Below are 12,902 nucleotides of genomic sequence, written 5' to 3'. Positions count from 1 at the left end.
TTAGTGTTAGTTATAATACTCCTGATTATACTGAAACTATAAAACAATCACTAGCGGCTGTAAACTAAATATTCATGTTCGGTATAATACTGGTGATTATACTGAGTCTATAAAACAACCAGTAGCTGCTCTAAACTAAATATTCCTGTTAGTCTGAATACTCCTGATTACACCAACAGAGCAGAGTCTAAATAAATTTAACAGCAGGATGTTTTCTTGTTCTTGGGTATTTTTACTGTTTGGTAAAGAGTTCTTCTTCCACCTCTGCTGTTCTCAGTAGGTCTAAACTAAAAGATTAACTCCCATCCAGAGCTAAACTGAAGCTCTGCAGCAGGACGTCCTACCAGGCCGGCTCTGGTCCATGGAGGGGAGCCCCTGCAGGATCAGGGTCTTGGCTGGTGTGGGGGTCTGGGGGACGGGGAGAGTGGCGACACACACCGGTCTGGGCTGGATGGGAGGTTTGGTGCTCAGGATGGAGCTGGCTTTTAATGTGGCCGAGCCCGGCAGCACTGGAGGAGAGACAGCAGAGTTAGTTTAGAGTTGAGCTGAACATTCCTTCTAGATAGCAGATATCTTCAGGACAGTTACTGTGTAATTTAGACTAAACAAAGACACTTTAACTGGTTTGCAGCACAGAAATTCTCAGCTGTTAACAACACAGTCAGAGGAAAACTAAGGCAGTGATTTGGAATGCAAACTAGGTGGAGCTGCTCATTACGTGCACACCCTGGTTATTTCAATTTGCACAAACAAGTATTTCAGTGGAGAGATCAGCATAAACCAGACTTTGGAGGAGATGTTGGGCTGATTTAATCAATAAAAACACTGATGATCTTATTTGCAACAAGGAGGGTCCTGAAGTCATTTAAAACCCAATAACTGAAAACAAAATCTGCAGTGCATTTCTCACAAAATAAAAACTAAATGAACTCATGTTTTCATGTAAAATCTAGGGAAGCTCCTGATCAGTTTCCTCTACCTACCAGTAATCCACTTTTCAGAGGCTGATTTAGAGTTTTATTTCCTGTCTGTTAGTAATTTTTTCCATCGTTACGCATTCTTTGAAGAAACACGTCTACAGATGTAACTCATCTGAAATCCACTGAGAATTAGACAAGCAGCAGCTTCAACAACTGCTAGCAGCAGCCAGCATTTACAAACAGATGAACTAATCTAACATTATAAATGCTGAGGATGAAACTTTCCTTTTACTGGGATGCTCTGATGCTGGTGTTTAGGAGAAATGAATCAGCTGCAGGATAATTATCTCAACCAGGACAGCAGCTCAGAACCACTGTGGACCAGAACTCTGCCACTCTGTCTGTGTGCCTTTTTTTTTTTTAGTTAAATCTGACATCAGAACACTTTCCCTCCTTTAACAGTAGATTCTGGTCCAGCTGTTTGAGTGGAGACTTGAAGCTTCTCTGTGTTACTACCATCTACACATGATGTTAACGACTTCAGAAGCTTCTGGAAAATGCAGCTTCTGAAAACCATCTGGGTCTTTCCTCTAAACTGAAAAACAAACTCGTCCTGATGAGCGACAGCAGCAAGATGAGTATTATTATGCATGGAGCACCTACATGGAACCACCGTAAAGGTTAGTCTGGAGCCCTGATCTAAAACTTCCTATGACTGCATTCATTTCTCACTGAGCTGTGAATCAGCTGCTGTCCTGCAGCAGGAACATGAAGAGCTGAAGAGAAGCTAAAGCCTAAAGCCCAGTGATGAGGAGCTGCTGCCTAAACACTTCTGTCCATTTAGTTAAACCTGCTGTACATCATTCCCATCGTTTCCTCCAGAGGAGTTTCCATGCTACATGGGACGGTGACAATAAGCCCTGTGTTGTTTAGGGGCTGCTGAAGGGTCTCTGCTGCAGATCAACAGGTAAATAGAGAGATCTAATATCACAGCTGAAGCTTCACTCTCTTGCTGATCTCAAGAGGGAGCAGAGAGATTCCTGGTCTCTCTGGACTAAAGAAGTCATTCACTGTTTTCAGGTAGACTTTCTGACTCTGTACACAGCGCCCTCTAGCTACAGATAACAGGAATCAACATCCTACACATTAAAGAAAACAGCTGCAGCAGGTTTCATCATGAATGTATATACTATAAACTCTTCCTGATTGGTCTTTGTACCTGCTGCCTGCGTCTGTATTCCACTGATGACCGCTGGGATCGCTGTTATCGCTGCCTGGAGCTGCGTTGTTGCAGGAATCTGCGTCGCTGCAGGAACCTGTGGCGGGGGCGCTGCAGTCGTTGCCACAGTTACCTCCATGGATCCCAGCGGAGGCGACAGCACGTCACCGTACATGTACGGAGGAGTCGGAGGGTTTTCACCTTTAACTGTGATCTGAGGAAGGACAGTCAGAACAGCGGAGGTTAGGGTTCTTCTGTTTTCTGTTGTTGCCGTCAGGCTCCTTAAATCTTTTAGTGATATAAATTATGAATTAAATTGACACATTCTTCTGGCAGGAAAAGTAAAGCAACTTTAGGACGTGGTGTAAAATGCACACTGGTATCAGCAGGCCCATCAATATAACCTGAAACTCACCTGTGGGTCTGGAGATGATGGAGAACAGTCGGATCCCAGTGAGGACGCTGGAGAGGGAGGCTCTGCTTTCACCTGGAACACTGGACACAGAATAACAACCAGTAAACACCTGCTGAAGAGGTACTAAACAGAAGGCATATCTGAAGAAACTAAACGTGAACTCACGCATTTCCACCGGTAAAGGCTGTGTTATTGTCATTTCATTCTTTATCACTGGAGCTTCTCCTTCAATGAAACAGAATTATAAATTATTTGATGTTAAATCTCGACTTAAAATGTTTCCTTTCTAAGGATTTAATGTTAGTTCAACTATAAACATCCACAAAACTGAAAAAACTTAAAGAATTTCACTGCTTTCTGGATAGAAGAGGCCACCAAACCCCAGAACAGCATTACTACAGTGATGCTTATTGATATTTTTCTGCAGTTTTTCTCCGATTAAATGTGAAACTAAGGGAATATGAAACACTCTTTCTTTCCTCATTATCTACAGTTTCCTACCATACATGCTCAATCTGAGGACATATACAATATAAAATAAAATGCATGAAACATAAGTATTAGAACTATTAAACTCCATAAAACATTTGGAACCAGCAGGTTTTCCAGCTGCTGAGGACGAAGCGCCTCGTGTTTCAGAGGTGAGTGAAAACAAAACGCTGACCGAAGGGCTCCGAGCTGCCGCCGGTCAGCTCCACGGTTACCTGTACCTGTGAGAAGGTTGTCGTGAAGGTGTTGCCATGGCGACGTGGGGTTGTCGGGATCGAGTGTGAGCACGAGGTCGTTGTCAAACTGTGAGGGGTTGAAGAGAGACAGATGTAATTAGAGGAAAGAAGAAGGTAGGAGGGAAACCACCAGCAGCAAATCAGTTTACATCTTACTGTGAGCTGAGAGAATGTTTACTGTATCCCTTAATCTGCTGCTGGTGTCAGCAGGAAAACAATTAGAGGATCACCAGTCTTTAATAAACTGTCTGAATTTCACTGCAGTTTTTTCTATTACTGGTTGAGACTTTTCATAAAATGGAAACCAGATGGAACCATCTCCTGACTTTACCTGACAGAGGCTTGAAGCAAAAACATTTCTAAGATTTCAGTTCATTCTGTGTTTTTGTTGAGAAACTGCAGCTGAACAAGACTGATTAATTAGTGTAATGAATATTGGTAGTGTCAGTAACGGTCTGAATCGGTGCACTTTCCTGTGTGAAAATGTTTGAACGCTGAGTGTTGGTTTCAGAAACCAGAGACTCTGTCTTTGTGTTCATACCGATGCGTCGTATTTCAGCCCACGGCTGAAGTCTCCGTCATCCTCCATGCTTTCACACTGGTACAGGCAGGCATCTGCAGCAGAGGGTTAGACACAAGATAGCAGGTCTGGCAACACAACACAGTCTGACACAACAGGTCTGACACATTGTAACAGGTCTGACAACACAACACAGCCTGATCATAGACTGTATATAAAGATGGATGTAGCTCCAAATATGAAGCCAACACGGAAGTGTCAAAAACTTGCAATATCACACCGTCCACCAGGGGCTGGCTCCAAAAAGCTCCATAGACCCCAATTCATCACGGGAAAAACTAAAATTTGATAGACTGCTTTTCTACGGCTCAGGATTTTTTTTCTTTAGTTTTTATGGTGAAAATGAGAGATCAGGTCCCGATCTTAAAATAAATCAATATTGAATTTTTTTATAGAGCGTTAAAGTTTTGCGAGGTCAGGGGGCGGGGCTACTTGATTGACAGTCTGGTCTGGAATGATTGACAGGTCCTATGGAGGAGACAGCAGAGACTCTGCTCTCCTCGTTTGGATTAATTCTGATATAATAACTGTTAGTTTATTTATCGGTGGAGCAGCAGAACCTTCTCCACAGACAGTTTTCCTGCCTGTTGGCTTGTTTTAACCAGTTTTCTACCTTCAGCTGATTCTACCAGCAGACACTGAAAGGACTCTGATAGTTTGGTAAGTTAATATTTATTTTCGTATCGGTGCCGCTTTTATTGCACTTTATATGCAGCTTTAGTGCCAGATATAATGTGTGCCATGCACTCCAGATGTTGGTGGAGTTTATTTCTGTGTGTGTTGACCAGAGAAGAGAGTTAGCATCCGGTAAATATTAGCTTTAATGTTAGCGATGCTAACCGAGCTAACTGCTCAGTCATAGCCTGGTTAAAGTTAACGTAGCATTAAGCTAACGATGTTTGCGTTTCATGTAAACAGCTGAAGTATGTTGTGTTACTGTAATGTGGTACATTTAGTTAATAAAATTGTCAGTGGAAACGCTGGTTCACATTAATGTAACGTTTAGAAAACCTAAATGTGATTAAAACAGTAAGGTTAAGGTTCTGTGTTGTCAGTAGTCCTGAATATCTGCTGAGTCTCTGAAGTTAAACTGGAGAAAACAGTAAATCTACTTCATAATGGTTAACATTGTTTAATGACTGATTCACATGTTTTAGTACTTATTCCTGCAGTGTAGACTGGAAAAATAAACTCCCAGAATATGATCAAAGTAATGATGAACACTACAGTTATTACATTTAAATTACAGCACAGATAAGCTGGATAATAAAATCCTCTCCCCTAAAGCTAAAGTGACTACAGGCCTTTCTGTTTTTCAGTGCTTGGAAAGCTACATATGACAGAGGAAATCTTTCCAGGGTCACTTTAAAATGAACCTCTGCTGTTGATACTGATACTGAGACGTCTGTCTTCATCTCAGGTGTCGCATATTCACTGTGAGGATCTTCTGAGTGAAGCCAACAGAAGGAAAACCTCATCTGGATGTGAAGAAAGAGACTGAATGGACGACATCCTCAGTAAACCACTTCCTGTTTAGCTTTCACTTACAGAAGGACAGAGCAACTCTCAGCTGTTTATTATTCTCTGTTCTTAGTATTCACATGTTCCATTTATCACCTTTAACTTCATCTCTGCTGTTGTAGCATAATGATAATACAGAGTACATGTTGTCATTATTTATAGAAGATATGCAGCATTAAAACATCAACACATTCAGAGCAGAAGCTTCATTATTACTTTATTGCACATTTAAAAACTGCACTATTTAACAATTGTGAACTGTAAAGATGTGTAAACACATGAAATAAATGGATGGAATAAATAATGTGTTGCTAACAGTGAAGTGTAAAAACTGAACAGTCACAAGTTGTATTATTCAATTCAATTTTATTTATATAGCGCCAACTACAAGTCACACTGTCTCAAGACGCTTTACAGAACCCATATGCCTGAACCCCCAGAGCAGCCCTAAGGCAACAGTGGCAGGAAAACACCCTTTTAACAGGGAAAAAAAACCTTGAGCAGAACCCGGCTCTTTATGTGGGGGGATCCATCTGCTGCTGGCCGGACGGGTTGAGAGGGACAGAAGAGGTAAAGAGGTAGAGATAGAGGGATAGAGGTAGAGGGGTAGAGGTGGAGGTAGAGGGATAGAGGTGGAGGTAGAGGGGTAGAGGGGGAGGGATGGGAGAAGAGAGGAGCTGAATCTGCAGCATTATTGTTATTACTGGAAGGATGAGGACATCAGTGCTGCTCTTTCTCACAGTGATGGAGGAGAAAAGACTCTTCAGACAACCACAGCTGGATGTTCATGTTCTCTGTAACTCTCAGTCCATCAGACTAGATGTTCCCAATGATCCAGACCAAGGCTGGAAGGAAAAGACACTAACAGTGAGGAAACGACCTACAAGGTTCTTTCATTCCAACTGCTGGAAGATTAAATATCAGAGTGAACACAGCAGGATATGAATGGAACACAACAGAGTGTATTTTGTCCTATTTTTTAATCATGGAAATGTTTGTTTTCCTGGTTGAGGCTAAAGACCATTTTACTGCCTTAGATGGACAATAAAGTTTATTCTATTTATTCTAATATATCATTAGCATTAACATGAGCTCCACAGTTATCTGACCATACACTGTTGTAGAGTAAAAAAAAAAACTGAAGCAAAGAACAGAGATATTAACTCAGAACTGAACTGAGAGATTAACATTCATCAGTAACAGTTCTGTGGAGGAACATTAACATAGATTTATATCTGCTGATCATTAAAACAGCAGTTATCCATCCGTTATGACTGATCAGCTGTGATCTGCAGGAAACTTAGCTCCAGCTTACAGTTAACTAGTTTATGACACTGACTAACCTGATTTAGCATCAGCGTTAACACTAAATGAGGAAACGTAATCTCAGATTTACAGAACAACTTTAAAACACGATGTTAGAACATGTTTATATCAGAGGTTACAGTCTGGTGTTAACTTACAGTAACTTCACTGCTTTATATGTGATGTTTTCCAGATGTGGAGAAGAGTACAACTAGTTACAAAAATGACTTACCTGCAGAGTTTAGCTTCACTTTTGGAGGCTAATGTTGTCAGCAGCAGCATCGCTAAACAGCGGCAGCCAGTAAATGAGGGCGGGACAGAGAGTCCTCGGCTCTCAGTCAGTCTGACCAATCACTGCTCTCCGGCTCCGCCCTTGTTGTCATCTCTGGCTCCAAAAATCCAAGATGTCAACCAGGAAGAGGCTTCATTTTCTCAGTGCAGAAACCAACGGGTGATGTCACCCTGAATACAGACACACAACCCTAACCCTGAATACACACAACCCTAACCCTGAATACACACAACCCTAACCCTGAATACACACAACCCTAACCCTGAATACAGACACACAACCCTAACCCTGAATACACACAACCCTAACCCTGAATACAGACACACAACCCTAACCCCGAATACACACAATCCTAACCCTGAATACACACAATCCTAACCCTGAATACACACAACCCTAACCCTGAATACAGACACACAACCCTAGCCCTACAGACCAACTTTAAACTGAAATACAGATGAACACTCCACATCAAACATCAGTTAAAAAAAAAAAAACGAATAAAAAATAAATAAAATAAATCCAAGGCTGCAGCTGAACTGAGTTTCTAACATTCCTGTTGAGCTGCAGGTCAGACACCAGCAAACCCTGATATATGAAACTATGACCAGAACGTCTTCAGTGTTCAAGCTGAGAACTGATGGAAACTAATGTTTATGGGAACACAATGAAACTATTCAGCAGTTATTTTAATAACTAATTATTGTAAAAACGAATCATTTTAATGACTAATTATTTCAATAATTAATCATTTTAATAACTACTTATTCATTTTTGTAATTATCAAGTATAAATAACCAAACCTTTAAGGGTCCAGGTTCTACCTGAGGAGAGTTCCAGCATTTCCTGATCTGACAGACATAAACTGAACATCTTTTAGTATTCTGGAGTTTTAGTCCGACAGAACTATGAATAAACGTCAGCTCCAGCTGTGATGGATTTCCAGTCATTGAAGGCTTCAGGGATCAAACATTAATCAGGAAATTTTTTTTTTTCTTTTTTTTTGTCTGCATTTGTTCTCATTGTTTAACTCCACAAAAGGGGAGTCAACATTATATGAGATTGATGCATATTTTAGTCTTGCAACCAAATATTTTAATATTTAGTGCATGTGTGTGACCATCACCGGCCCTCCCTGAAAGCTAAGCAGACCTTCTTTATTAGAATTCCCTATTATGAGCCAGGGAGGGCAGTGCTACACCTCAGTGATGTGTGGGGGAAACAAAGACTGGACAGGACGAACAGGACGAACAGGATGAACAGGGATAGAAAATAACAGGCGTTGCTATTGCAATTAAAGATTGTAAGGTGGTGTGTTATGCCCAACTACTAACTGTCCATCAATAGAAAAAAAATAAATAAAAATTTGAAAAAAGAAAAGAAAACCAAACCAACACAAAAGAAAAAGAGATTCAATAATAAATGAACAAACGGTACTGAGCACCATAATTGTGTGTAATCAGGAAATTAAACAGGTTTGGATATTTTCAGGTTTCTCAAAGATTAGAGACCTGAACAGACGATATTCTGTCTAAATACAACTCAGTTTCTGTTCAGCTTCACAAAGAATCAGTGAAATACTGAAAACCGAAAATATCAGAAAATGAGGGAAAGTTCTTTGAGAAGCTGGACCCACAATGTTTGGTATTTTTGTCAGCTTTCTGTAGATAAATGATTGATCAGTGATTGGTTCTGCTCTGACAGTAAAACCCTCAGGATAAATAAAGCATCTATCCATCTATCTATCTATCTATCTATCTATCTATAGTCTATCCATCTATAGATCGATCTATCTATCTACAGATCTATCTATCTACAGTCTATCTATCTATCTATCTATCTATCTATCTATCTATCTATCTATCTATCTATCTATCTATCTTTTTAAAACATCCTCTGATATGGAGGAAGTGATGAGTTCTGACAGCTCCAGCTTCATAAAATAGAAAATATGTGGTCTGTGAACTAACTGAAGAACAATAAGCAGCAATGAAACAAACTCAGTGACGCTGCTTTTAACAAGTATGAAGGAAGAAGTCTGTTAAAGAACAACTAAATAAAACATCTGCAGCAGTTATTTTTAATATATTCATCCAGTCAACATGTTCAGGTGACAAAACATCAGAGATCAACTTAACTGATAAATTAATACTATTGATTGTTTATCTTCTGCAGCCAAACAACAAACCTGAAAACAGTTATCTATTCAAACCTCATCTATTCTATAAAGCCCGAAGAAGATGTCCAGACTACTATTATTACCCTAAACTCAGCCTGCTAGCGGTCTGACCTTATTTATTCATTCCAGGAAGTGAACAGGGCAGTTTCTGATGTCATTTCTCCCATGATGCACGGCGTGTTTTCATGCAAAATGACTCCGGACTTTGAAACTGAAACAAACACGGCAGCTTTGTACCGGAGGTCAGAGAGTCAGCTTTTAATGTTCTTTTAATCCTACAAAATTCACTCTACACACCATCATATTTCATCTGTTCTACAGCCGAACCACCAGGGAACACTTTATTCTGACATAAACAAATGCGAGGTTTTATGGAATAAAGGCATAACTGGACCTTCAACAGTAGAATAGATGATAAGAAAGATATTAATTAGCATTTTTTTTTTACCTTTTTAAACAAAAACAAGCAAAGATTTGATTGTCTGAGGTTCTGAAATAAGAGTTTTGGGGGTATTTTTGGTTTCAAGTTCCAATCAATTGAAAATCCTTAGTTTTGCGTTATGTGGACAAAAATATGTTCTGAGATAATGTTATTAATGGTTTTCAGTTTTCCAACATTTTATGAGCCAAATAATTTGATTAAATAATGAAATAATAAGCACAAATAATAACCATAATCCAACCTATGAATGGATTAATAAACACACCTTTCAGCTGATAAAACATTAAACTAATCCTCCAGAGATAGAATAATGACTGAAACAGGGTTAAAAGCTGTTTTATATGTTTATATTCTAATAATTTCATTCTACTGCTGTTGGCTCCCAGATAACATTCAGATTTTGATGACTGAAGGAAAAGACAGAACAGCAGCCTTTCAATTAAAAGTTCTAGAAAAGTAAAACTGGTTTAACGGTTTAGATGAACCATCTTTATGCCTTCATCGTGTTGTAAACTCCAGTATCAGCACTGACCCAATTCTCTGGTTCAGACCATTAAGATTTCATCTTATCTAATCCAGTTTATTACCTGGCTGTGGAGACCAGCAGCAGGGAGGTGGAAATGATGAATCTATTTAATCCGACACTCAAACGTACTTACAATCCTACAGGAGAGCTGAACTCAGCAGGATTGAACCGTTTCTCACATGATAATAATTAAAACACTTCAGTTATTTCAAGCTTCAGCCTCAACATGAACTAAAGACTGACCCTGATAACTGGACTGATCATTATTAGGATTATTAGTGACTGATGATGAACAAGTTAACCCCTGTCCCTCTACCAGTGAACCATCTACCAGTTAACCCCTAATCCTCTACCAGTTAACCATCCACCAGTTAACCCATTCAGCTGGTTCCAGTCTGACTCCACCAACAACCAGTTCCCCGGCCCGGACATCATCAGTGGTCGTGTGCTCAGGCACTGTGCAGAACAGCTGGGAGGTGTGTTTCAGACCCTCTTCCAAAACTCCCTGGACAGCCGTACAGTTCCTCAGTTGTGAAAACACTCCACAGTCATCCCCAAGAAGAGTGCAACCAAAGTACTCAATGACTTCAGACCTGTGGCTCTCACCTCCCTCGTGATGAAGGCAATGGAGAGAATCGTGAAACATCACATCATTGGAGTAACTAACTCACAGATTGACCCTCGCCAATTTGCATATCGTTCGAGCAGAGGTATTGATGATGCCAAAATATTCATTCTGGACACTTTACACTGTCACCTGGAACACCCAAACACCTCAGCAAGACTCCTGTTTGCCGACTTCTCCTCGGCATTTAACACCCTCCAGCCTCACATCCTGGCTCACAAACTCTCCTCCTGCTTCCACCTGGATGATCAGCTCATCCTGTGGTTATTGCACTTTTTAACCCACAGATCACAGAAAGTGTGGGTCAATAACACCTTCTCTGATCTACAACACACCTCCACTGGTTCTCCTCAGGGCTATGTCCTCTCTCCACTACTCTTCATCCTCTACACGGATGACTGCAGATCCACACAGCCCAATTCCCACCTGGTCAAATATGCAGACAACACAGTTCTCCTGTCTCTGCTGTCAGTCCTCAGGGAGGTTGTGGACTGGTGTGATGACTCTTGCCTGGAGCTGAATGTTAAAAAAAAAAAAAAACAAGGAGATGGTGGTGACCTTTTCCAACCAGCAGATAGTGCTGGCTACAGCTGTCACCCCACCATCCATGGAATGCCTGTTGAGCTTGTGGAGGAGTACAAATATCCGGGTACCATCTTTGACAGCCAGCTGAAATTCTCCTCTAACACAGAAGAGATTATCAGGCAATGTCACCAGAGGCAGTATCTCCTAAGGAAGCTCAACTCTTTTGGAGTAAATAAGAACATTCTCCAGACATTCTATTACTCCTTCATAGAGAGCACCATCACCTTCTCCATCACCTGCTGGTTCTACTCCACCAGCCTCCAGAAAAGAAACTGCCTGCAGAGGACCGTCACTGTCTGCTCAAAAATCATAGAACTGCCTCTCAGAACTCTGTCTGCAGTGTATGAACAGTTAACATGTAGACTGGCAAACCGGATCATCCATGACCCTCATATGATCTCTTCTCTGCATCTGAGTGGCTTCCTTCTGGTCGACGGCTTCGCTGCCCTGCATGCAGGATACAGAGGAGAAGGTCTACCTTTGTACCCAGGGTGGTCCAAGTCCTCAACTCATGACCCTTAACAACAGAAACCCTTAAACTATAGATTTAACCACAGAAACCCTGAACTATAGATTTAACAACAGAAACCCTGAACTATAGATTTAACAACAGAAACCCTGAACTATAGATTTAACAACAGAAACCCTGGACTATAGATTTAACAACAGAAACCCTGAACTATAGATTTAACAACAGAAACCCTGAACTATAGATTTAACAACAGAAACCCTTTAACTATAGATTTAATCACAGAAACCCTGAACTATAGATTTAACAACAGAAACCCTGAACTATAGATTTAACAACAGAAACCCTGAACTATAGATTTAACCACAGAAACCCTGAACTATAGATTTAACAACAGAAACCCTTAAACTATAGATTTAACCATAGAAACCCTGAACTATAGATTTAACAACAGAAACCCTTAAACTATAGATTTAACCACAGAAACCCTGAACTATAGATTTAACAACAGAAACCCTGAACTATAGATTTAACCACAGAAACCCTGAACTATTGATTTAACAATAGAAACCCTGAACTATAGATTTAACAACAGAAACCCTGAACTATAGATTTAACAACAGAAACCCTGAACTGTAGCTCCAACAGGATAAAGGATCCATGTGGTTGTATTAATGTGTAATCTGCCTCCGTGTTAAAGATAAACCTGACATGTCAGGAAGCACTTTAACACTAACTAACCCTAAATTAACCCAGACCACACCTCTCACAGACTGACACATAAAACACCAAATAAACGATTTTAGGTTCAATATTGAGCTGTTATAGGAGGAAAATACTCGTTAAAGACGGTTATCACCACCGGATAGAAACCGATTTATTTTAGCTCCTAAACGCCTGAAATGTGAACTCACCCTAGAAACCGCTTTATTCCTTTATTTTGAAACCTTTAATGTGAACTAATTTCTTTATTTTAAAGCCTTTAATGAATTATTTTCTGTATTTTAATGTGAACCTACCCCAGTCCTCGCAGGTCAGCAGGTTATCAGCGAAGAACCGCCTGTATTTTCTGTATTTTAAAGCTTTTAGTGAACTGTTT

General features: G+C 40.3%; 1 protein-coding gene and 1 long non-coding RNA gene across 3 annotated transcripts in view; both read right to left on the bottom strand.

Annotated features, from left to right (window-relative positions):
- The window catches only part of atf6b (activating transcription factor 6 beta), a 31,294-nt gene that overhangs the window by 18,042 nt on the left and 350 nt on the right, over positions 1–12,902 (bottom strand). The window contains exons 2-7 of one of the 2 annotated variants that reach the window (XM_023270247.3): positions 3,821–3,894; positions 3,265–3,346; positions 2,720–2,779; positions 2,555–2,634; positions 2,140–2,353; positions 345–509 (exon numbers count right to left, since the gene is read on the bottom strand). In XM_023270247.3, the coding sequence (XP_023126015.2) occupies positions 345–509; positions 2,140–2,353; positions 2,555–2,634; positions 2,720–2,779; positions 3,265–3,346; positions 3,821–3,894 (675 nt within the window). Of the gene's footprint in view, positions 1–344; positions 510–2,139; positions 2,354–2,554; positions 2,635–2,719; positions 2,780–3,258; positions 3,347–3,820; positions 3,895–12,902 lie in introns of both variants that reach the window. The other variant, XM_055017947.1, reaches the window with a different exon arrangement.
- LOC129350681 (uncharacterized) lies at positions 5,572–12,816 on the bottom strand. Its single transcript, XR_008604162.1, has 2 exons — positions 6,918–12,816; positions 5,572–6,225 (listed from the first exon to the last, which is right to left on the bottom strand). It is a non-coding gene; the product is annotated as an uncharacterized LOC129350681 (long non-coding RNA).

Source organism: Amphiprion ocellaris, chromosome 15, assembly GCF_022539595.1.
Source record: "Amphiprion ocellaris isolate individual 3 ecotype Okinawa chromosome 15, ASM2253959v1, whole genome shotgun sequence".
Lineage (NCBI taxonomy): Eukaryota > Metazoa > Chordata > Actinopteri > Pomacentridae > Amphiprion > Amphiprion ocellaris.
Note: the sequence above shows the minus strand (reverse complement) of the source record. Positions and strands in the feature narration are given on the sequence as shown.